The sequence below is a fragment of the Odocoileus virginianus genome, unplaced genomic scaffold, assembly GCF_023699985.2.
Source record: "Odocoileus virginianus isolate 20LAN1187 ecotype Illinois unplaced genomic scaffold, Ovbor_1.2 Unplaced_Contig_22, whole genome shotgun sequence".
Classification (NCBI taxonomy): Eukaryota; Metazoa; Chordata; class Mammalia; order Artiodactyla; family Cervidae; genus Odocoileus; species Odocoileus virginianus.
The window spans coordinates 627892-653664 of NW_027224339.1; the positions used below are offsets into that span (position 1 = coordinate 627892).

The window sequence follows — 25773 nt, forward strand, 5'->3', positions numbered from 1 at the left end:
TGCTCCACTCAGTTTGAGACTGGTCAACAGTAACTGGAGACAGGCTGGCTGAGGGTGGGGGAAGAAGAGTAAAGGTGCACCCAGTGACCACCCTCCCCCTTCCAGTAACCTCCCTACCCTAAGCACATCCCTCATAGTTGGAAAGAATCAGAGCAGACAGTGAGTGGGTGGGCCCATCTGGCCAGATGGTATTTTGGCTGCACAGCCTTTACACACACACACATTGCTAGAACGCTGAACATGGACCATGCCCCACCCAACATCCCCAATCCCAAATGCAGAGTAGCCAGGCTTCCAGACATAAATTAAAAAATAAAATTAAATAAAAAGAGTTGGTCTCTTGGAGGGAGAGCTCATGCAGAGATGAAGGCAAAGGCCCCTGGGAGCCAGGACCAAGGAGGAAGAGAAAACCCTGCCCCTCCCCTCAGGATTCCCCACTCCCCAGGGGCCTCAGCCCTAAGACAGGGTCACTGACACCAGCCATCAGGCCTCCAACCCCTTTAATGTCCAGTCTCCCAACCTATTTGATATTGGCCCCACCCCCATTTTCCCACCACAGCCCAAGGGAATGGTGTCCTGGGAGCCAGAGAAGGAAGGGAGTGGGTGCAGCCTGCAGGTCTTTAGCTGGCTTCTCCTGGTTCTAGGTCGGGGTCGGGGGACCCCACACACTCCTTGCTGAGCCGCACAATTTCCTGGGACAGAACTTCCATGTCCTAAGAAACAAAGGAGCCATCAAGGGTCAGAGAAGGTAGCAGGCGATGGCACCCTCACCAAGCCTGGGTGTCATTCATCTCATCCCCTCGATTTCCAGATATGTCTAACTTGAGACAAGAAGGTATTTGAAGTAGTCCCAGAGCTCCCAGCAGTGGGCTGGGCTCAGGAAAGGTGTGTGTAAGGGGGTGAAGGGTGCCTAGTGCCAGGGATATGGACATGGGAGTGGATCATCTGCTGTACCCCTATCCCCACCACCTTCCTGTCTACTAAACAGTGAGCTTGCTTCTCTGAGGTAGGGGCTGGACCTGTATCCTTTCTGACTTACCCTGAGATGGGAAAATAGTTGGATGGCAGGGTGGGTGAGTGGACACATAGGTGGATGCATGAGAGATCCATGGTAGGCAAATAGGTGGACAGATGAACTGTTCAGAGGACAGATGGAGGACAACAGGTGGGCAGGCAGATTGCTGAGCAGGTGGGTAAAAGGTAAGACAAGGGGTGATTGATGATTAGGTGAGAGAGAGAGATATGTCAGGAAATGGATCCAAAGACATGTGCAGATGATTAGACAGGTAGCAAGGCAGATGGGCAAATGGTTGGTTGATGGGAGAGTGGCTGAATGTGTATGACTGGATGAGTGCGTGGATACAAGGACAGAAGGAAGAGTGAAAGACTAAAACTGAGAGTGAACATGTTAACTGGATGATGGGAAGACAAGGGGGAAGGAGCACATGGTGAATGGGGTAGGTGAAGGGGGAACTGGCAGATGACCCAGGGGCTGTGTCGCTAGACAAAGGGGTAGGCTGGTAGGCCACACTTGCCTTGTGCAAATGCATATTCTTGGTCAACTGCTCTTCCAGCATGTTCTGTAGCTTCTTGTTCATCTCCCGAAGGTTCTCATCACCTGGCTTCACTAGGTCTCTCAGGACACTGCCCAGCCCGCTGCGGTCTGTGTGGCCTGCTGCCACAGATACATCTGCAAGGACCCAAGCTAAGAACCACCCCCTTGGCCAAGACAGAGACAGAACAGGAAGAGGGAAACAGGGAGCAGGGGAGAGGAATAGGTGGAGAAACCTAATGGAGGGGCAGAGGCTTTGCCATGTGAAACCCTGGTTTCATTTACTAGCTGTGCAGCCCTGAGAAATCAGGACAAGAACTAACACATGGAAAAATGCCTATGACTGTGTGCAACACAGTCAGCTTTCAGCATGTGTCAAGTGGTATTGTTCTGATTAAGGTTTAATAAAACAGGCAGAGGAGAAGGTCTGAAAGGGACAAAAGAAACAAAGATGGGGGTGGAGGAAGGAAGAGGAGAAAGGAGGAGAGCGGAGGAAGAGCAGGGAGGAGGGAAGGACCCTAAAAAGGTTATGCATCCAGAGAATGAAAATTTCCAGAGGTGGAACCATCTAGACAGGCAGTAGGAACAGTGAGCCACAATGAAGGGGGGCGGAGATGAGGCAGAAAGAAGAGAAGGGAGAGAAAGAAGGGAAAGAAACACAGGGAGGAGAAAAGAAAATGGGAAGGAAAGACACTCAAGATAGGAGGGTGGAGAGATGACAGAGCCTCAGACAAGAGGGAGGAACCGAGAAGAGAGATGGGGTAGAGAGGAAGGCAGTAAGGTCCTGGCCTGCCTGGCTCCCCCCTCCACCACCTGTGGTCTTGCAATAACTTTGGTGAGTTCCATCAGAAGAGAGAGGCCACAGCTCTGGATGGCAGGGAAGGCAGAAGCAGGTGAGGGGCTGAATGAGGGGTGAGGGCTGGGGAGGGAGCACTAACCAATCCGGCTGTCCATGACGTAGGTCTCAATGATGGCACTCTTCCGGCAGAGGTCCTCTGCCATGGATGCACTGCTCACCTCCAGGTGCTTCACCTGCAGGGTGGTCCAGCCCACCTCAGACCCTAAACTGCAGCATGTTCACCCAGGAGGAGGGGCCTGGCCAGATACTGCCCCATCTCCACCCCCAACTCCTGCCACCCCAGCCTCCTTGCCAAGGCAGGCCAAGCAGGGACAAGCAAGCAGATGGCACCTTCTCCTCCAGCATCCATTTCTCCTGCTGCATCTCTGCCAGGCGCTGAAAGAGCTCAGCCACTTCCTCATCTGACAGTTCTGCTGGCCGTGGGGGCTGGGCCTGAGGGCTGCTGGATAAGGACTGCAGGGAAGAGCGGGGGAGAGGCCAGCCCAGGCTCAGCACTGTCACCCCAGATAGGATCTGGGACTGAGGAGAACCAAGCCGGGGGTGGGCTCTGCAACGGGATGCAGACAAACTATAGACAAGTCTTGGCACCCTCAGAGACTCTGGATCCCCCTTTGCCTAAAGAGGGAGACAGGAACCATCACACCACAAACAGTATAGACTTACTGAGATCATGAAGGGAGAGCCTGGGGCCCCTGAGTTCTCCCAGTTGGCAGGAGAATCAAGGGAGAGAAGAACAAACTAAATGACACCACCAGGAAGCCCAGAGGAAAATCCCAAAGGTGGGACACTTTCTGCAGGTTAACTGGGCTGGTCTCTTCTACAAGTTGATGTCATGAAAATGAGGGATCACACTCGATTCAAGAGATTTAAGGGACATAAAGCAACCAGATGCAACAAATGTGCTCAAAATTGAATGCTGGTTTTCATAAGACCAGCAATAAAGGACATTTTGGGACCAACTAGAGAAATCTGATTAAGGTCAAAGTACTACAGAAGATGTGTGCATGCTCAGTAGTGTCCGACTCTTTGCAATCCCATGGACTGTAGCCCGTCAGGCTCCTCTGTCCATGGAATTCTCCAGGCAAGAATACTGGAGTGGGTAGCCATTTCCTCCTCCAGGTGATCTTCCTGATCCAAGGATCAAACCCACATCACTTGAACATTTACCAATTAGGATGGTAGAGATCAGTTGGTTACTTGCAATCTTATTTAGGTTTAAAAAAAGAGGAAAAAAAATTTAAAAAAAGAGAGAGAGGGGTCTAGAAGGGTATGAACTAAGAATTTATAGTGGTGATCTCTGGATGATAAAGATGTGATTTCCTTGAATTTAAAAAAAATCTTTGCTGTGTTTTTTCAATTTTTGTACAACGTATGTGCATGCATGCTAAGTTGCTTCAGTCATATCCAACTCTTTGTGACCCTATGGACTATAGCCCACCAGGCTCCTCTGTCCATGGGATTCTCCAGGCAAGAATACTGGAGTGGGTTGCTGTGCCCTCCTCCAGGGGATCTTCCCAACCCAGGGATCAAACCTGGGTCTCCTGTGTCTCCTGCGTTGCAGGCAGATTCTTTACCACTGAGCCACCAAGGAAGCCCCTCTACAATGTACACAAACTACTTATAGAATGATAAAAAAAGTTATTTCCAAATATAAGGGTCTGGCAAGGAAGCTGACATAGACAACAATAATAAGTGATAACTATGAAATGGGGAAAAAAAGGATCTCCTACATGGATAACGCACCTACTATGAGCCACATATTTTATGGCACCAGGAAAAGTAGAATTAGCCCAGAGATGATGAAACAGGGTCAGAGAAGATAATTTGTTCATCCTCCATTTAGCAATCTGAATCCAAGTTTGTGAGCTTGAGGAAAACTTGACAAGAATATGTGTGTGCTGGGCCCAGAGTAGAAGATGGCAGCAGAGAAGGGAAAAAGGAGGACCCAGAATTTGGGTAGAAGCTGGGGCTGTAGGTTCTTCCCTGCCCCTTACCCTCGCTGGAACAGTTGAGCTCTCCTTCTCCCGCAAGATCTCGCGGTAGCTGAAGGAGGAGACGCTACTGCTGTCCCCAGTCTGGGTCCGGCTTGGTGAGTTCATCTCTGAGAGAACCAACTCCTCGAGCCCTGGGCAGAGAAGGAAGAGAAATCTGAGCCCCAATCCCCCAGGGTCCCAGGGCAGGAAGAGGCAGAAATAGATTTGACAGAGATGGAGAGAGGCAAAGAGACACTCAGGCATGATGCAGACAGTAGGGTAGAGAGAAGCAGAAACAGAAAAAAGAGCTGTTTCTCTAGGCAAACACACACCAGAAGTGAAACAAAGGTGAAGATGGGGAGAAAGATGTGATGCGGTCACAAATGGGCATAAATTGACATTTGCACTCAGACTCAAGGTACAGATAGCTGGAGAGGGCACCAGGGCACCCATATGTGCAGAGAGAAGACCACAGACAGACAGCAAGCCAGAGCAGATGATAGAAGCTAACAGAGATGCTGGTTTAGGACACAAGTCAGAGTAGTGACACAGAGAGAAAAGATGGCGATAGACTCATAGGCATACACCTAAATCTTCATCTAGTGGACAAATAGAATGTATGGCACACAGTTTGAATCTGTTTGTTCATTTGTACACCAACTTGCAACAGAAAAGAAATAAAAGTCCTCCCTTATAAAGAAAGGTAACTTCAGGAGACTGAATGCCTCAGCGAGACAAGTGATTTGGTGAGAAATACACCCGTTTTTGACAAATCACTTGAAACACAGCCACTAAACATGTGCCTCTGTTCCTGCAGCTGCTTCTGAGTGTCAGGGAGTGGGGCTGGCACTACAAGCCAAGGATCTCCAGCAAGAGCAGGGTGGCTGGGGAGGGACAGGCAGCAAGTTTTCTCTCACTTATGATACAGGAAATGCACCAGAGCCATCACTGCAACTTATTTATTTAAACAATAGTTTTAGGCCATTTCTCTGTTTAAAAAAAAAAGAAGTCTGAGGCAACTCAAATTTTTCTGTTTTATTTTCTACCTTAAGTGGCAGAAATAATGTAATTTAACTGCATAATGATCACATGGTAGTTCTGCTACCTGATTGTAAGTCTGTCTCCCCAGCTCAACGGGAAACTCCTGGAGGACTGAGACTTAGGGTGGGGGGTTCCTATTAGGGACCCTAGATGTGAGTGTGAGGGCTCAGTCCATATTTACAGAATGAGAGAATGAACACAACAGACTGATAGACACTAGGTGAGGTGTGCGAGTGTCTGAGGGGTAGTGAGGAGACAAACAGAGACAAAGACAGATAAGAGAGACCGAGGAGGGAGAGAGACAAAGGAACAGAGAGAAGAAAAGAGCAGGATGAGAAAAACAGAAAACTAGAGAGTCAAATCTGGGAGAGAAAGGCAGATAGAGAGAGATGAAATGAGGAGGAGGCAGAGAGATAGAAACAGAAGAGACACAGCAAAAAGGAGAGAGAGCCCAGAGAGAGAATGCAGAGAGAGAGAAACAGAGGAGGGAAAGACGCAGAGAAAGGGTAAAAGACAAAGTTCAAGAGGGACAGAAGACACAGGAGTGCCCTACAGAATAAAGTACAGGAAGCAGCCCCAGCCTTCAGCCCCAAGCTCTGCCTCCCCACACCTCAGCCTCCCCTGCGCTCTGGGCCCTTCACCTGAGCGGCTCTTGCTGTTTGTGAGGATGTCTTGCAGCCGCTCCTGCAGCTTATCTGCCCGTTTCCGCTCTAGGTGCAGCTGCCGTTTGAGGTCCTTAAGCTGTGGGGAAAGGGGGAAAGAGGGGGGCTGAGGCCTGGTGGGCCCACAGGTGGGGGTACCACAGCACAGGAGTGGGCCATGCGTGAACACCTCCCAAGCATGTGCTGTCATACCGCAGCACTGCCCTTCTTCTCCAGGATTCGCTGCCCATCCACTGTGTCCTTCACTTCCTGTGGGAGAGAGACAGCATGGCTGTGGGCGCCAGCATGGCTGCCTGTAGTGTGCTCCCTCCCTGCCCCACTACTGCATGCTGAGGCCCAGGGTGTTTCAAGGGCTCAGGAGGGACCAGGGACCTGCTTCAGGCTGTTGATGGTCTTCAGGTGACAGTCCCGCTCCTCCTGAGCCTGTCGGAGCTGCTCCTGCACACCCTGTAGCTCCTCCTCCTTGCTCTGCAAAGCAGAGGGCAGCTCAGGCCAAGGCCTGGGAAACCTCCATCCTCCCACCAGAGAGGAATGCCATCATACAATAGGCACCTTCAGCTCGCTGGCGTGCAGCTCCCGACACTGCCTGAGGGCTTCCTCTTGTTCCTGCTGCTGCTGCTGCAGAGATTCCTACAAGACAAGTCCCAGGTCTGACCACAGCCCCCAAGAGAACATCACGCCCAGTGAGGAGGGTAAGGGATTGCAGTGGGCCCCTGGGTGTGCAGGGAAGATACTCCCATAAGGAACACTGGATGCAGAAGTGTCACATCAAGGACCAACATCTGCATTTACATCTTATTTAATAAAACATAACATAGCATTACTGCACACCAGGAATGTTGTGCGTGCTAAGTCGCTTCAGTCGTGTCCAACTCTCTGTAAGCCCATGGACTCCAGCCCACCTGGCTACTCCGTCCATGGGATTCTCCTGGAAAGAATACTGGAGTAGGTTGCCATTTCCTCCTCCAGGGGATCTTCCTGACTCAGGGATCAAACCCACATCTTTTTCGTCTCCTGCATTGGCAGGCAAGTTTTTTACCGTTAGCGCCACCTGGGACTTGATACATATTACCTCATTTTATAGAACCCTCCCATAGTACCTAAACAGCAAGTATTATTGTTATCATTCTTTTATGGATGTTGAAAACTGGCCACAAAGAAGTAAATAACTTGTCCAAGGCCACACAGCTATAATATAAAGCAGCCTAGCCAGAATTCAAACCCAGGCAAACAACTGGCTCCAGCATGTATGTTCTTCACTGCCATGTAACACACCCTCTTACGTACTATCATTTTTCCAGAAAATGGTAGTAAAAGTTCTGCTTGGAACAAAAGTAGAATGATTGTATTACAATAAATTCCTGACAGAAGTACAGTGTAAGAAGGAAGAGGTGCCTTTTCAAATTTGCACAGCTGACATTCTGCCCTACTGATTGATGACCATGCCCCAATCCCCTCCAGAGGGGTGCCGCTGACCCAGGGAGTGCAGTGAGGATGCTCAAGTCCAGAGCATCTCAGAAACTTCCAGGGCCTGACCACTCCCAGTCCCCTGGTTTGCCATGGGTACCCTCCCAACCAGTCTCTGAGCATCCCCAGGCACCAACTCACCTCAGCCTCCTTCAAGCGCCGTTCAAACCAGCCCTTGGCTCCATCCATAGAGTGTACCTGAGCTTGAAGTTCTTCTACCGTCTGCTGAAGAGTCTCCAGTTCCCGCGTTCGGGCCTGTGAGAGAGCCAGCCACCATGGGCCAAGTGGAGAAGTGGAACCTCACCCATGCCACCCGCTGACGCATCAGCAGTGCTTCGCTCCCCAGGTTTTAGAGACAGAAGGACACCATCACCTACCCACCCACCTTCTCCTCACGGATCTGCCCACGCAGCTCCTCCTCCTGCCGCTTCTTGTCTTCGTGCAGCTCACGGAGCTCACGCTCATAGCGGGCCCGCACTCCCAGCACCTCCTTCTCATGCCGTAGTCGCACTGCTCCCAGCTCTTCCTTATGCTGGGATTTCTCCTGCAGCGTCTCCATGGCCAGCTCATCCAACATGGCCTTCCGCTTCTCAGCACTCTGGTGGCCAGGCAGGAGGACGCCAGTCAACCTCCTCTCCAAAACCAAACAAGGGCGAAGGAACAAGCCAAAGTGTACCTCTTCCCCAGCCTCACTGACCAGGCTAAGCCACCCACCCCTCCTCATAGAACTGGCTACTTTCTGCCCCCCTCCCATTCCCTTGGGTTGGCCCACATCACCTGTGCCCCTGCAGTCTGGGCTACCCCCTCAGTGTTGCCCACCTTCCGAGCCTCCTGTAATTCCTGGATCAATTGCTCCTTCTCCTGCCCAAGTTCCTGGAGTTGTTCCAGCAGCCGACTATTGGCCCGCGATGACTCCTAACGCAGAGACAAAGGGAGTGAGTTTGATAAAGAGCCCCCAGGAGGTGCTGGTCATCCAGGACACGTCTGGTCAAGTGAGTGATGGTCTCGCTGTTTCTAGATTAGAAACATGCAGAGATCCCTAGCTGCTCCTCAGCATTTATTCTCCCACCATTAATTCTCCTACCATTATTCTGGTTTCTATTATGGAATCAGATTGGCTATCCTAACTAACTGAATAGGCTCAACCTCGAGTGAAATGACTTGGTCTGGGACACACAGGTGCTAATAAGCTCAGCAGTCATACTGGAACCCAGGTCTGTCTGACTCCATGGTCTTCCCACCACACCCCATGGGAAGTTCCACTGAGCCAGAACTAGGGAACTAGGGGGAGACAGGTGCAAGCCAGAGGTGTCACCTGGAGCTGGCAGTTCAGGTCATCTTTCTGTCCCATGAGGTCCTCATACTGAGTCTGCCGCTGCTGCAACTCAGCTGTCAGTCCAGCAGTTTGTTCCCGGAGCATATTCAGTTCTTGGGTCTTTGCTGTTTGGATCTGGAGAGAATGGTGGTAATGGGAGTGGAGTGAAAGAGGCCCCAGGGGCCAGTCGCGAGATGTTCCCAAGGAGACAGGGAGAGAGGTGAAAAGACAGCCAGGAGGAGAGAGAGAATTTCAAAGAGAAAATCAATCAAAGTGATCAAGAGGGGATTGGACAAATGTGGTATATTCATACAATGAAATAGTACACAGAGATTGCAGAACAGATTAGTGCTACATATGGATAAACCTCACAGATAGAATGCTTCAAGAAAGAGGCCAGACATAAGATTGGGTGTCTGATTCCATTTACATGAAGTTGAAGAACAAACAAAACTAATCTATGTTGCTAAAGGTCAGAGAAGTGCTTACTTCTGGGAAGTACTGACTGAAAAGAGGTAATAGGGGCCTCTGGGATGCTGAAAATGTTCTATATCTTCCTCTGGGTGCTGCTTACATGGAGATAGAAAAATATACACACAGGGACAATTTACTGAGTGTACACTTAAGATTAGTACACTTCTTGGCTTTTTACCGATGAGAAACTAGAATGTAAGAAAAGCAGAGATGGGGGACCAGAGAGAAGAGGGGTGGAAGTCGAGAGAAAGAAGCTGAGAATGAAATAAAAGCAGAGGCAGGAGAACAGCATGAAGTCCAGGCAACCCTACCCCAATGTGGATCACAAGCAGAGGGAGATGGGGGAACTAGGGAGGGATCAGCATGGGCTCCCATGTGTCCTGTACCTGCTCCAGGGCAGCCAGGCTAGTTCTCAGAGCATTATTCTCAGTCAAAAGTCCTTCCACTTGTTCCTGCGCATCTGCACTCTGAAGGGACACCTGGCCCCACCCCACAACAAGTGAGAGTGGGTCCAGAACCGGAAGACAGGACCTACCCGCAGCCAAGAAAGAAAGGACACACATACACACACCCACAAGAACCGCGACCAGGGGGAGCAGGACCCCTGGGGCCTTGCCTGCCTGCACAATACCCACTGAACCTGCCCTCACCCCCAAGCCCGCTCAGTACAATATACCTGATCCTGTAGGGCTCGCAGAGCTGCTGCATGCTCCAGGCGCTCCCCTTGCCGTTGATCTCTCAGCTCTGCCAAGCTCTGTGGGGACCAGGTCAGGGGAGCCCATTCCAGACCTCAGCCTCCCCTGGGGTATGTATAACCATACAGACCTCCTCTATGGAAGGGGGAAGCATGTTGCCAGCACTTGAGGGTCTGGGGCTACCCAGCTATCAGCAATCTCAGGCTCACCCACACTCTAGGTCATTATCCCCAGGGGCTTCACACACCCCTGTATACATCCCAGTCCTAAGCACCTCAGAAAACACCTACAGTCCTAGGGAATCTCAAATTCACTCAGCCCCCAACCATGCGAGGTCTCACGTTGACCCAAAGTCCAGCACAAGGGCATCAGGATTCTCAGACACACTCAACTCTCAGGGACTACAGCTTCACCCAGACTCCTGACTCCAACCCCAAGGGGTTTTAGACACATGCAACTCCCATGTCCCTAGTCCCCAAGAGTCTCTGACCCATCCAAACTCACAGCCCCAGATCCTTCAGGTTTCAAACTGATACAACTGCATAGTTTCCAGCTCCTGGTGAGGTCTCAGACCGACACCTCACCTGCCACTCCTGCCCCCAGTCTCCGGGGATCTTCAGATCCTGCTAACTGAAGACCCAGCTTTATCTAGACTTCTGTCCCCAGCTCTGAGGGGCCTTGGACCCACAGCCACTATATCCCCCAGTCCAAGGGACCTCAGACACATTCACTCTAAAGGGAAGCCTAGAGACTTTAAAGTCACCCAGCCCCCCACCCTTAGGAGCCTCAAACCACCCCAGACTTTTGTTCCAATCTCTGGATGTCTCAGACTCACCAGTTTTTTATCCATAATCCCCAGGATTCTCAGGACCACCCAGATCCCATGATCCAAATTCCTAGGTGTCTCAAGACCCAAACCAGATCCCAAGCTCTGAGGGTTTCAAATGCACTCAGCCTCCAGGCCCAGCTGTGTCCATAGTTCTAAAAGTTACCCAGCCTCCGGAGAGTTCAGACTCACTCCAACTCCTGGTCCCAGTCCAGTGACCACAGATTTCTTCAGATTCCTATCTTTAATACCCCAGCAATTCAGATTCATCTACACTTGTGGCACACAGGCCCCCAGTCCTCAGCCCCTCTGAGTTTTTTTTTCCCTCTGAGATTTTTGATTCATGCAGAGTCCTAGCCCAACCCCTAGGGCTCTCAGGGTTCCCCAGTTTCCATTTTCTTAGCTCCTAAGGGGTCCAGGACCCATTCAGTCCTTATATTTCTAACACAGGAACTATCAGACTCCCCAGCTAGCCTCCGTGGACCTCAGAGTTCCCCAGACTTGCAGCCACGTCCCTGTCCCAGTGATCTCAGAAATCAGCCCCTCACCTGATTGGCAGCCTCGAGTTCCTGCTGCAGCTTTTGAGTTCGAGCCAACTGGGCTTTGAGATCAGCCTCCTTCCGCTGTTGTAACTCCTCAATCTTGTTCCTGCGGGTGATTGGTGGAAGGGGTGGGGGCACGCTGATCACAGCCCGAGGCCCAGTCTCCCAGTTTGGCCCCAGGATCTTCGGTTAATCATGCTGGGCACTGCCATATTATCCACCAATATCCCCAACCCTGGTAGTTACCGGCTGTCATTGAATAGTGTCTCCTTTTCTGTCTGCAGACGGCAAAAACTTGGCACAGAAAGATAGATGTATATGGATCAGTTCCACTAGTCAAGCTCCTCCCTAGTCCCCCCAAACCCCTCCCCCCCAGCTCTGGAAAAAAGAAATTTACCTTTCTTGTTTCTTTTTCAGTTTCTCGGAGAGCTGGGGTTGGGGAAGGGGTTACAGACAAGTGATAACGATGAGAATAATATTAATAAAGACAAAAATTAATTTCATGTTTACAGACACTTTCCACTAAGGCCCTTCTGGAAACTGAGATTTACTTACATTACTTCACGGAATCCTCAAAACTGTCCTGAGAAGTGAACACTACTGGCTTTACAAATGGGGAAACGGAATCTCAGAAGGGTTATGTAATTTGGTTGGGCAGCTGGTCGGCAGCAAAAATGTGACCTGTACCCAGCTCCTTTGGCTCCAAAGCCCAACATATGCCCCCAATCTATTGACTGATGGCCACATCATAGAATAGCTAGGCTAGGAGTCCTGGAAAGTAGGATCATAATTAGCTGCCTCACCACTGGGTCTCAAGTTCCTAAGAGCCAGCAGTCTATAAATGCTTGGATGGATGGACGGACAGATGGATGGACAGATGAATGAACAAGCAGAGCTGGGAGGACATAGAAGGATGGGATGGGACCTGCCAAGCACGAGACACAGAGGGACATTAGCCCATATCATATTGAAAGCACATCTGTGACATAAATGTGTGTCTCTGCATTTCACAGATGATGAAATTGGGCTTTGAGAAGATACTCTGCCCCTCTATCCTACTAACGGAAGCATGGCAGGTGGGGAGTGGGTGAGGGCAAAGTCCAGAGAAAGCTTAGCAGCCCCACCTTAGCAAGTTCTTCCTGCAGCCTGGATGTTTCAGCCTGCTTCAAGGTCTGCCAGAATGAATGAGGGAGGGAATTGTTATCAGCAAGGCAGGAGGTAGGGCCTGTGCCTTTCCCTGCTCTCCTAATCCATCAGCCCACAAGACAGTGATGTCACAGATATCACCAGGCAGAGTTAGGGCATCCACTTGCCTTCTGGCACCCCAGCCCCAACAGACCCAGATTCACCTCCAAGCCTTGCAGTTGCTCCCAGAGCAATCTCTTTTCTTCCTTCTCCATTTCCCATTTCAGCTCCACTTCTGCCAATGGCATGGGGGCCATGATAGGAGAAGTTGAGCCCCCAGGGGGGTCCCCTTCACCCTCACAGGCAGCTGGGGACCTGCCAGCCTCTTTCCCATAGCGCTCCTGCAGGGCTAGTGAGCAAAACAGACATATGATGGATGAGGTAATCTTTGAAGACCCCCGACTCACCTCAAATAGAGGGAGAACTGGCTTTCAACCCCTTAGGTAGCAGAAACCCTGCTCCAATGGTCACAAACCTACAAAATCAAGGTTCAGCCCCCACTTCTCACAAATCTTTTAAGCCCCACTAATCACAGAAATCCTATCTACCATCAAATCAGCCCAAGTTAGTTTCCCAAGACCCAATTCCATCTTAAAGCCCCATCCAGTCTTCCAAGGTGATGGTGATACCCACCCTCCTCCACTTACAGCTGAATCCTTCTACAACCTCTAACCCCAGCCACATTCTACAAAGTCTCCCTCCTGATCACCAACCTTCCACCCACCACCCCACAAGCCCAAGCTGCTCTCCAAAAGTCCACATATCAGGACACTCCCACACTCGATGAAGCTTTCTTTCAGCTTTCATCCCAGACCCCATTGACAACTTGGGCTCAGAATCTTCCTAATGCACCTTCCTTCCCTTTCTCCATTTAGCAAACATCTCCTTTCTGATGTTCAAGCTGCTAATCTGTAACACCTGCTAGGTATCAGGTGCTGAGCTAAACTCAGAAAGATTATCACCTCTTATCTCTATTACAATTTTCCAGGTGCATGCACTTGGTAAATGACAAAGCTTTGGCTCAGAGAGGTGAAATGGCTTGTCCAAAGTCATACACTGGTTCATGGCAGGGCCAAGCCTGATTCTGAAGCCTGTCCCTTCTCTGAGGGAAGACAACACCTAACTCAAGCCCCAAGGTCCCCACATTACCAGCAGGGTGTCCACACACCTGCCACGTTCTTCTGCAAGGCTGTGTTCTCCGCCTGCAGTCTCAGTAGCTCCCCATCCACAAGGCTCCCAGCTTGGGCAGCCCCTTCCCTGGCAGCCCCAGCCTTCAGTTGCTGGTTCTCCCGCTCCAGCTGCTCCATCTGGCTGCAGAGCTGAGCAGGGGACAGGTGAGGTGGCAGAAAAGCAAAGAATCAGAACAGCATTTACTGAAATATACACAGCACTTGGTCCATGTACTTTACAATTCATTTAGTTCCCATAACACCCTTGTGATGTAGAGGCACAGATGTTAAACAACCTCAAATTCACACAGCTGTGAAGTGAAAGAGTAACAGAAGATTTGAGAATACTGAGAACAATTTTCCACCTGCTCACGCCCAACCTCACAGTCACAATTCAAGACCTCAGGCTCCTCTACAAGTTGCTGGTCCCAGATGTCAACATCACGGATGGCCCCACTGCCAGCCCTCTTCTGTGGAGCAGTCTGCATCTGGGAGCCAAGGCACCACAGATAGCTTTCAGAGCATTTCCAGGGTCAGTATTGCCCACAGCTCCCTATCAATAGCCCTGGGAGAGCTTATGGAGAAGAATACAATGCAAATCAAACTAAGCCAGCCCCCTGTTCAACTACTGGACAGTAGACCTGACAGGATCCTTTGTCTCCATTTTCAGATGAGAATACTGAGGCCTACAGAGAATTTTTATTGACTGGCTTCTTTTCTACCCAGAACACCATTCCTTTCATCCAGTTCTTCATATGACTGGCTTTTTTGCAACCACCAGTGCTCTTCTAAAACGTCACCTTTCAAGTAATATTCTCCAACACAGAAACTATAATACTTGCTAGCATGGCGTTTTGTTCACTTCTTTCTTACTTAGCACAAACTGCAATTAAATTTACCTAATATGATTTTAATTTCTTACATCTCCGAAAAATTTTGGATCATAAATTGTGATTCACAATTAAATTTTATTTCATAACATAGGGTCACAAGTACAGATTCCAAAGCCAGACTGCCTGCATGTGAATTTCTACTCTGCATTTGATCTTGGCACAAGTTTTTTCATCTCTCTGGGACTCAGTTTTCCTGATAGTAATGATATCTCATCGTTTCGCCAAGAGAATTAAACGAGTGAATAATGTAAAGCACAACAAATAGGACCTACTCGTTTAGTTGTGTCTGACTCTTTGCGACCCCATGGACTGTAGCCAGCCAGGTTCCTCCGTCCATGAGATTCTCTAGGCAAGAATACTGGAGTGGGTTGCCATTCCCCTCTCCAGGGGATCTTCCCAACTCAGGGATTAAACCCAGGTCTCCTGCATTGCAGGCAGATTCTTTACTGTCTGAGCCACCAGGCAAGTCCATAAAAGACCTGGTGGTGGTTTAGTCACTAAGTCGTGTCCGACTCTTGCGACCCCATGGACTGTAGCCTGCCAGGCTCCTCTGTCCATGGGATTCTCCAGGCAAGAATACTGGAGTGGGTTGCCATTTCCTTCTCCAGGGGATCTTCCTGACCCAGGAATCGAACCCAGGTCTCCTGCATTGCAGGCAGATTCTTTACCAACTGAGCTACGAGGGAAGCCCAAATAGGACCTGGCACACAGTAAATTCAATCTGTCAGCTATTAGTGCTATTATTTGTCTACTATATTATCATCTTTTCTCCCATTCCACTCCCAGAAATATAAGCTACTCAAGAAGGAGGACTATTCTGTACTGCTCACAACTATTTCCAGAATACAGAGCACACAGTGGGGGCTCAGTAACTATTTGTTGAAGGAACAACTGAGCTGAAATATCTTGGTAAATAAATGGCAGAGACAGGCCTTGAACTCAGGCCTCCCTATGAGCACTTCTAGCTTCTAGGAGGAAGAGGGAGGTGTGAAGGAGGTTCTATACTTGGCCCAGTGCCTAGCTCAGGGCAGGTGCCAGGAAACACAAGCTGGATTTGTGGAGGAATAACTGCCCCACCTCACCCAGCAAGAACCATGATACCATTGAGGCTGGAGGAAGGAAGCAGTGAAAAGTGAGGCAATGATATCAGCTATTATGTGAGCACCAGGAGTCCTGAATTTTGGGGGGCAAGGACCCACTGGGAGGTATTGCGGAAAGGAGCAATGTGGGAGGACCTACTCTTCAGACCAGGCCTGGTACAAGAAGCTGGAAGTGAGGAGACAGCAAGGAGGCTGTGGGAATAGAGCAGGTAATAGGTGGTAAGGGCTAAAGGCAGGGCAAGTCCATAGGATAGATATAAACCTTTTAAATAGTCAAGAAATATTTTAGAGGGAAAATGAACTAATAAAAGAGTATTATCAGCAGCTAACACCTACATAAGCTGATACTATGTGCAAGACTGTTCTAAGTGGTTTGCAGACATTAATTGATTCCGTTTGCACAAAAGCCCTGCCAGGCAGGTACTGTCATTATCAGCTTTTCCATTTTAACATCTGGGAAGCAAGAAACAGGGAGTTTAAGTGAATTGTTCAAGGTTACAGTTAGTAAAAGGCAGAGCCGAGAGTTTAATCGAGGCCTTCTGGATCTTTACTATTACTTACTAAACTGCCTCTGATATCGTACCTGCATATCTGCATACTCCATACTGCGTACCTGCATACAAACATACTTTGCTTTGTTTTCTTTTTTGAAGTCTCGAGCCCTACATTCTCAGGTAGAACCTTGGAAATACCTATTTTGTTGCCATGAGACTTCTCCCCTTAAAAGACACTAAAAACTTAGAAGAGAAAAGGGAAGCAGCTTAAACATCTTTCCATCCCATACTAAGCATAAGAATTTTACCTAAGACTCCCCAGTAACCTGGGGCTGCATAGCACCAGCCCCAAAATATACACCAGGAGACTTGAAGCTCAAAGAAAAGGAGTGACCTGGTCAAGAACCAGCTGACACTAAGGCTTGCAGCCTTCTGATCACAGCAGTGAGTGGTCCCATCTGTCAAACCACTGCCCCCCAAACACAGTTCCAGGCCGTGTTTCAGCACCATGGACAGTGAGTCAAGGCCAGCCTCTGTCCAACCACCCTCAGCAGCCCTCCAGCCATAGCCCATGTAGTCCCTACCCCTTGCGCCCCCCTCAATTATCCAGGGCACCAGCACCTTGCTGAACTCGGCCATAAGCGTGCTGTTCTGCAAGCGGAAGTCCTCCTCCTGGCTATGCAGCTTTGCCTGAAGCATCTCATTTTCACTCAGCAGCCCCTCGACTTCCTGCAGTGGCAGATGTAAGCCAGGTCTCCAACATGGGTAGAAAGGATGGGGCAATAGGGCAAAGAAACAGAAATGGAGAAAATGACATTGAGGGGAGAACACAGGGTACAGAGAATGAGATGGGTGAAATCAGGAAATACAAGGGGAGAGAAATATAAAGAGGAATAAAAGAGGAGATATGGAGGGAGAGAAAGGAGAGAGAATGAGAAGAGGGGTATATAGAAATTGGGGAGAAAGGAAACACAGAGATGGGGAAAGGAGGTTAGAGAGGAAGGAGAGGGTGATGGGGAGGGGGAGAGAGAGAAAAAGAAGAGGTTGGACCATGGAGAGATAGAAACAAAGAGATCAACAGAGGGAGAATGGAACAGAGAGAGGGGGTCAGGGAAAGAAATGAACCAGGAAAAGAGAGAGGAACAGGGGAGTAAGGAAAAAGAAGTCAAGAGAGACAAAGAAAGGGAAAGAAGAAATGAAACAATGGCAGAGATAGGAACAGGCGGGGGAAAGACAAAGAGAATGTTGGAGAGAGAAACAAGAATCCAAGAACAGGAAGACAGAGACAGAGAGAGGCTCAGAGAAGAGGATAAAGGAAAAAGGAGAAAGACACAGAGACAGACAAAACAGGAACACAAAAGACAAACACAAAAACACATGGCTGAGAGGTAGTCACAGATGCAAGTGCACACACAGAGAAAGAAAGGCCAGTACAAGGAGATCCCAGCATACCGAAATATCCCCTCTAAGGCAGTCTACCAGACACATTTACCCGCCAGGGGTCCCCTTACCTGAGCTTTCTTGCTCTTGCTCAGTGCCTAAAGGTGAGGGGGATGGGAAGAGAGATAAGGTGAACAGAGATGGACTCCCTCACTAGGCTATGGAGAGATTGTGGCAAATGTCAAGGGGACACAATGATAACAGGGGTTGAGGGATGGGGGTGTCTATAACCACAGAACTCACACAACAATTTATAGCCCAAAAGAATGGAGTGAGTGAGTGAGGAGCACCCTGCTTACACCCTGTCCTCTAAGCTATTGAGCTTTTCACAGGTCATAGTATTTAACCCTTCACAGGCTGGATCTCTGGGCTCAGAAATTATGGCTTCATTGCTACATCTGTCCAAACATATCTATGTGGATTCCTCCAAAGAACCATGGAAACTGCTGTTCCTCTGCTGGGCAGCTGAAGACACTGCCAGTTTGGGAAATCAGCACCCTATCAAACAGACAGAAGCCCAGCTTTCTGGCTGCCAGACTTTCTGCATTCTGTATTCCTTCATCTAGCAAATGTTTGTGGAGCATCTATTATGTATCACATTATGCTATGCTTGGGGACAGAGCAGTGAAGAAAGAGACAAAGGAGGGCCTTGAATGCCTTAAGGGGCCATGACAGGTTATATGCTATCTCACCTTCAAAGGATCTGAGAGGTAGCTTTAGTCTCACTTTACCAACAGGACCAGGATGGGGTGGGGACTAGGAGCACAAGGCAGGAATGTGAGTGGAGGACAGAAGGCAGAGTCAAGGTGACTTACTGATGGATTTGATTATTTTGAATAAGTAGTTGAAATTAAAAATGAATTAATTAAACTAAAATTAATCAATACATTAAAGAAAATTAGATAAAATTACCAAACAAGAGAGACTTCCATGAGAAATTTCTGAATGACTAATGACAACATGTAACATTAGGTTACATGCTGGTTCACTGCAGGTGCTCACTGGACAAATGAATGAGTCAGATGGCTACAGGGAAACTCGGGTGAGTGAGTAGGTAGGAGGTACCTTCTGAGCTTTGCTGAACTCCTTATCCAGGTAGGCAACCTTCTGTCGAAGACTGGTGAGTTCTGGTGTGGGGAAAGCAGGGAATCTCAGCTTCAGTCAGTGGTAAGGAGCTGAAAGGTCTTTCTGCCAGGCCTCTGAGGTATTTTCCCCCTTAGCCTCTGTCCCCCAGAGCCACCCCCATCTAATGAGACCCTCCTGGCTCACCAACACCATTCTTGCGTAGTTCATCTGAAAGCTGGTAGTTGTTTGTCCGGAGTTCTAGTAGCTGAGCCTGAGAGGGAAGCAGGGAGGGAAATGACCTGGCGGGAATGTGCCCTCTACCCTCATGAGGAGGGAACCAACCCTCTGAGCCCCAGAGACCCTGCTGCCCTTCCTGTGCCTTTTCAGTCACTCTTAAGACCTGTGCCTGCTGCATCCCAAATGAGTCCAGCTGCTCAGCCCCTGTTCCACCTTCATCAGTTCTACTTATGACCACAGCCTGCTTTGCCCATCTCCCTGCTGCCTCCACCTCTCCCCTTTCAGTCCAACTATGACCCCAGGGGATGCCACAGTGCTGACCCAGTCCATCTCTTGTTTCTGTGTGTTCCACGGCTCTCCATGCCCACAGGATGAAGTCAGCCTCCTCACCCTGGCTGGCCTCATCACACACTAAACACTGTGCAGTCTTCCATCAGAGGTGCTGTCTATCCTCTTGGCCCAAGTAGGGGGCGGGGGACTGCCTTCTTCCCTCTTTCCCAAGGGAAGAGGGCTTGGTATTATGACCAATTTCACTGAGTAAAAAGGGGCTACCCGGGGTCCCCACAAGCAAGGCTCTCAAAATGTCCAGATCCCTTTCAAGAATCGAGGACAAATGAAGTATGGGTCATTCCAAACAGCATATCCCTACCTACCAGCACTGCAGGGCACTGAGGCCAGTTCTTCCCAGAACGACCATCCCTTACAGCACCAGGACCTTTCCCTCTCTCCCATGGCACCAGACTCCATCCCTGGGTGGTCTGCTAAAGGGGAGAGGGCTTGGGCCCTATACAACCTTTCCTGCCCCTGTCCACTCCTGGATCCTCTCCTCCTGATCCAATGAGAACACCCCTGGCACCCACTTAAGAGTCTCTATCCATCAGAATCCAATGGTTCTCCCTTCACTCATGACTAATGGAATCAATCTTCCTCACTGAAGGGTCCCCTACACCCCTCAAAATCTCCCCAGTCATGATCTAATGAGATGAACCTATACCTTTCAGGGTTTTTCCCCCACAAGGCCTTGGATGGGTTAGGTGGATTACCCTTACTCACATGGAATAACCCTTATGCACAAGTTACAAGGGCCTTCCCCTTTTATGGTCCAATTATCTTGCCCTTCCACCCTCAGGGTCCTTCACACAGTGACAACTGGTTTCCTTCATTCAAGGACGAATGAATTATCTGTCTTCACTTGGAGTTCCTCCTGTCCTCCCACAGACCCTACAGAGGGTTTCCCCCCTTGAGTCTACCCAAGCACAAAATCCAATGATCTTCCCCAGAAAGGAACTATGTCAACAAGGGCCCCCTTTGGCCTTTCATCCCATCTCAGAGTCCCACCAAAAGAATCAAGTGGTCAGAATACTCAGTCAGGGTACCTTCCCAGAGCCCGGTGATCTCCTCTCCACGCGGTCCAGGGGTATCACTCTTTCACCTCCTCTGGTTCTCTCTCCAACAAGGATTAATGGTATTACCCATTCAGGGCCTTCATCACCCCAGCCCTAATGGGATCACCCCTAATCATCCAATGGTACCACCCCTTGCACAGAAGCTCCACCTCCCAGGAACAAGGACAACATGTGGGGTCTTTCCCCAGTGCCCTGGCATAGTGGTATCTCCCATAAAAATGTCTACCTCCCACAAGTAATGGTATTGCCCTCTCCAGGGCTCCCCCCACCATGACGCAAACAACTCAACGCCCGCTTCCTTCCTCTCCAGGCAAAATGGTTTCGCCTTCTCAGGATCTCCTTCCCTCAAAGCTCAGCAATATCATCGCCCACTTAGGGTGTCTCCCACACGAGCCCAAAGGTCTTGTCCCCTCCAGGTCTCAGTAGGTATCACCCACGCTATAACTCTCTCTTCCACCCACAAAACTAACAGAATCCAACCGCTGAGAGCCCAACAGTTTCTCGGAATCCAGTAGTCTCACCAAACGGAACCTCAGTTTCCCTTCTCCAAAACCCTTAGACTCAAGGTCCATCCCAACCAACCCCTGCTCAAAGCCGGTGGCACAATCTCTCTCTTCCCCGCACCCCCGTCGCCTAGCCTGCTGGTCTTTTCCCCGCCGAGCGGTACCTGCATCCGCTGAAACTCCTCTTCAGACAGAGCTTGCGCCATGTTCCTCCCCCCCACCCCCCCAACAGCTTTCTGCGCCGACGCGGTTTGTCTCTCCTGTCAGTAGAATTGGGTCGGACCAAACCACCGGGCAGGAATAGAAGGGGAGGAGTCTACTCCGGAAGTTCAGCGTTTTGGAAACCGAGACAAGAGAAAAAGAAAACTGGCCGGTTAAGTGAATTGCAGTTTAGTGTTTTACCAGAATCCAGGTCATTAGATCTGACTTTTGAGCTATCATTAGGCTACTCATTGTGATGCGACACTGTGACATTCCTGTGTCATGGGACTCGTCGCTAGGGAAGTGTTTGCCGACCGAAAATCGCGCTTCCGCGGTACCCCTTTAAGGAAGATGGTCGGCTTTACAGTGGAAATGAAAGCGGAAGCTGTGCGCATGTTTTGTTCCGGCCCTCCTCCGGGTGACCCGAAAACGGGAATCCCGTCTCTCGTGAAGCCCTTGGCGTGTTTTTTGTTGTTTTTTTTTTCAAGATTTGACGCTTTTTTTTTTTTTTTTAACGTGATACTGTTAGGTAAAGGGCCCAGCCACCAATAAATTTAAAATACCTGTGAGGAAAGAATGGCAGTGAATCAAACGAGAAAGCTTCACTTAAAAAACAAAACTAGGATAGTAAAACATCAGGAACATTCAAATAAGTGTTAAAATGCATTATAAAAAATAAAAAATAATAAAAAGATTAAATGCATTATAAACATCTCTGTGCTTACGGGCCACCGCTGCAAACCCTGCCACCCAAGCAGTAGTTTATATTTGGGAAAGAAAAAAGTTAGAAAGCATGTTTAGCAGCAACATATCTGGTACTAGGATATGCCTTATTTATCTTTTTTTTCTTTTTAGTGGGGCGAGGAGAAAAATGATTCTATGCCATTTTAAACTTACAGAAAAGCAAGAATGGTATAAGGAAATGTGCTTAGTCACTCAGTCGTGTCCAACCTTTTGCGACCCCCTGGACTGTAGCCCACCAGGCTCCTCTGTCCATAGGGATTCTCCAGGCAAGAATACTGGAGTGGATTGCCATGCCCTCCTCCAGGGGATCTTCCCAACCCAGAGATTGAACCCAGGTCTCCCACATTGCAGGCGATTCTTTACTGTCTGAGCTACCAGGGAAGCCCATAAGGAAATTACCTGTATCCTTCTACCAGGTTCATCAGTTGTTCACATTTTGCCACCTTTGCTTTATCATCCTGTCTTTAGATATAAAAATTTTGAACTATTGGCTTCAGCATCCATCAATGATTTCCTAACACCAACATTCCTTTGATATTTGTTAGTTACTAGTCTACTATAAGAAAGAGCTTTCTCTTCTTCCCCATTTATGTGTTTAGATCTGTACAGACTCATTCTTATTTTATTCCATAGATTATAATCAATCATTGTCATTATTTCCTTTGACGCTCAAATTGTCCCAGATTTGACCAGTGGAAGCTCCTTCAAGTTGACTTTTGTGTCCCTTTGACATGGCCCCATCATTTTTTTTTAAAGCAATTCCATGCTTTCTAGCATTACAAGATGCTCCAGATTCAACATTATTCCTTTTTAGCCCCAGTTGAGAAAGTGTTCATTGCTACTAGAGCGTAATTTTCTCAATGCCCTCTAAGTGTACAGAGCTAAAAAATACATGTATATGGGCTAATTCATGTATACACACATACCTATTATATCTAGTTATGTATTTTGCTATAGGTATATATATTTTTTATTTTTTATTTTTTTGTCATGCCGTGTGGCATGTGGGATCTTAGTTTCCTGACCAGGAATTGAACCTGCACCCCCTGCAGTGGAAGCAAGGAGTCTTAACCACTGGACCATGGGGGTAAGTACCTTTTATTTTTTAGATATATGTACTTGAAAAACATAAGTACACTACTAATAACTTCCATTTCAGCACAACACACAAGATTCATTTTAGTTTCCTCACTTTTCATATTCTTCTCCAACAGAAAGAAACCTATCTCCCACTGTCCACAATAAATCTACTTATTTGTGTAATCATAATGCATATTAACTCCAGGATTGCTTACCCATAAGACTATGACAAACAAATCTATCAACTAGAGGTCAATACTTTTTTACAGCTTCTTTTGTCTTTAGATTCCTGTTGGTTTCTAGTCAAAATACTGTGTTTAACAAGACTACCATAGCTTCAATATGATGCCGTTCCTTTAAACTGATAGTAGTCAAAATACTGTGTTCAAAAATTGCTTGGCTTGGACTTCTCTGGTGGTCTAGTGGTTTAAACTCTGAGATGCCAATGCAGGGCGTGAGGTTTGATCCCTGGTCAGGGAACTAAGATCCCACATGCCAGTGACCAAAAAGATTTTTTAAAAATTTGCTTGGGTTAGTTCTCCCTCTCCCCAACGCCCCTCCTTCATGAGGCTGCATGATTCATTTAAAATATGGTTAGTTTCCTTTGTTTTTGTTTGAATTCCATTTTGCCCTCCCCTCCACCTCCTTGTTGCGGTAACCAACCTATTTAATTTCTAGTTTATCCTTTCTCTTTCTTTTCACACAAATGAGCACGTGTGAAGAGGAGCAGAAATGCCACCCCAAAATATGCCACTTTGGTTTGCATTTCTCTAATAATTAGCGATACTGAGCATCTTTTCACGTACCTGTTGGCCATCTGTGTCTTCTTTGGAGAAATGTCTACAAAATGTGGTACTTTAGTGTGTGACTTATTTTAAGCTGAAAATAATCAAGACCAGCCCGCTCAAAAAAAACTTCTACCTCTCCTTTAACCTCTTAGAAGAATTAAGATAGGTAGTCTGGCCCAGAAAGAGAACTATACGGAGATAACATTTTATCTGAAAGACCCGGCATGGCCAAGCAAACATTTGACTAAGAAACATCTGCTCTTATCATCCTGTGAATTGCCCTCCTCCCCTTTGAAACCTCTCTGAAGCCCTTATCCTATTCCTTAGCTCAGTTTGGCATGTAAGCCTCAATTGCCCAGCTACCTTTGGGTCTCATATTTTTATGGGTATCCTGCACATACGAAACTAGTTTTTCTCCTATTTATCTGTCTTATGTTAATTTAATTATTAAACCAGCAAAGAACCTACAGAATAGAAGGAAAACTTTTCTGCTGTAACACATACATGTACATTATCTTATTTATCCTACATGAAGGGTAACATCCTGTAACTACTCTTTTGTGCTTTGCATTTTTCATTTAATAATATCTTCTTTGTCTCAGGTACATAGTACCCCATTTTTTCAATGTATCATAATTGAACTACGCTCCTATGTTTGCTCATATAGGCAGTTTCTAGTATTTTGCAAGTATAAACAATGCCAAAAGGAATAACCTTGTACATATATTTTTTATTATTATCTGAGGTATATCTGCAGGGTAAATTCATAGAACTGGGATTGCTGCATCAAAAAATGAATATCTGGGGATTTCCCTAGTGATCCAGTGGCTAAGATTCCACGCTCCCAATGCAGGGGGGCCGGGGTTCGATCCCTGGTCAGGGAACTAGATCCCATGTGCTGCAACTAAGACCTGGTGCAGTCACACAAATACATTAAAAAAATTTTTTTTCATGAATATCTGGTTTTAGTCGATACTCCCAAATTCCCTCCCAAATGGGCTGTTCCAAGTTCATAACCACTATCAACGTATTTGAGTACCTGTTTCCTCACAGCCTAGCCAATAATCTGTGTTGTTCTGTTTTACAATTTTCTCCAATCTCAGAACAAAGAAATGGCATCTCATTGTATCCTTTTTTTTTCTTGGAGCACATATGGGATCAAACCCATGCCCCTGCATTTTTTTCTGTCATTTTCATCAGACTAAATGATCTGCTTGCTGTGGGAAAATTATTTCAGCCAGGTCTCTTTTTTTTACTTTTTTAACATATGAACTTTATTGCGATATATTCTCTATTTACCTATCTACCTATCTGTACAATTCAAGGAGTTCTGACAAACACTCCTTGTAACCACCACCACAATCAATATATAGAAAATTTCAATTACCCTCAAAAGGTTCCTTAGTTACCCATCCCAACCCTCCACTCTGTCTCAGACAAGCACTGATTGGCTTTCTGTCGTGGGAGATTATATTTGCCTTTTGTAGGGTTTCATACAAATGGAATCAGGTAATATATATTCATTTGCATCTGGCATCTTTCACTAAGTGTAATGCTTTTGTGATTCATCCTAGTTGTTGTATGTATCAATATCTTTTCCTTTTTATTAATAAGTAGAATTCCATACTATGTCGCTGAAGAGCATGGGGAGCAGATATGCTGACCTAAGTAACCCTGGAAAATGGTATTTTGACTGGAAACTCCAGAGCTAAAAGACAAAGGGAACCATAGAAAAGCACTTAACTTTGGTAAAGCTGTCTCTCGTAGGAATACAGGTTAACAATTCTGATATTGCAATCCATATACACTGGGATCAAACAATTAAGTAATGGTTGGTGGATGGCTGGAACTGGGTTTCTCAACGTTGGAATGTCAGGCTACAGATAAGCAAGAAGGGAAGGTTAAGATGAACCATATGGTACTGGAACATCACTATGAATTCATGTGTATCTTAAAATATATAGAGATGAATAGATGCAGAAATACTTATAGATATGTGTGAATATATGGGTTAGCATGCATACATTGATTTTCTAGCTCATAGAATCATAAATGGGCTTCC

General features: G+C 47.7%; 1 protein-coding gene across 3 annotated transcripts; it reads right to left on the bottom strand.

Annotated features, from left to right (window-relative positions):
• Window positions 1–163: 163 nt before the first annotated feature.
• GRIPAP1 (GRIP1 associated protein 1) lies at window positions 164–21165 on the bottom strand. Of its 3 annotated transcripts, XM_070464271.1 has the most exons (27): window positions 21063–21119; window positions 20366–20488; window positions 18957–19023; window positions 18753–18814; window positions 17759–17785; window positions 16869–16976; window positions 13760–13910; window positions 12756–12940; window positions 12531–12578; window positions 11804–11835; window positions 11653–11700; window positions 11413–11512; window positions 10020–10097; window positions 9730–9822; window positions 8870–9004; window positions 8374–8469; window positions 7940–8152; window positions 7696–7809; window positions 6640–6717; window positions 6460–6555; window positions 6280–6336; window positions 6067–6166; window positions 4406–4536; window positions 2742–2864; window positions 2491–2584; window positions 1536–1690; window positions 164–713 (listed from the first exon to the last, which is right to left on the bottom strand). In XM_070464271.1, exons 1-27 carry the CDS (start codon window positions 21102–21104, stop codon window positions 621–623), a joined length of 2649 nt encoding a protein of 882 aa, XP_070320372.1. In that variant the 5' UTR covers window positions 21105–21119; the 3' UTR covers window positions 164–620. The 3 variants fall into 3 exon arrangements, with proteins under 3 accessions (XP_070320372.1, XP_020732377.1, XP_070320373.1); XM_020876718.2 differs by lacking the exon at window positions 20366–20488 and having other exon boundaries at window positions 21063–21165; XM_070464272.1 differs by lacking the exons at window positions 164–713; window positions 1536–1690 and adding an exon at window positions 1697–2120.
• Between the last annotated feature and the right edge of the window lie 4608 nt (window positions 21166–25773).

What these genes read in the sequence shown, in the direction of transcription:
- GRIPAP1 (XM_070464271.1), bottom strand. Translation starts at nt 21,104, where the DNA reads ATGGCGCAAGCTCTGTCTGAAGAGGAGTTTCAGCGGATGCAG. An exon ending in CTTGCAGAAGAACGTGGCAG is followed by an intron (nt 12,941 to 13,759) that starts GTGTGTGGACAC and finishes TTTGCTCACTAG; the next exon opens with CCCTGCAGGAGCGCTATGGG. An exon ending in TGCGAGCCCTACAGGATCAG is followed by an intron (nt 9,823 to 10,019) that starts GTATATTGTACT and finishes GGGTGGGGCCAG; the next exon opens with GTGTCCCTTCAGAGTGCAGA.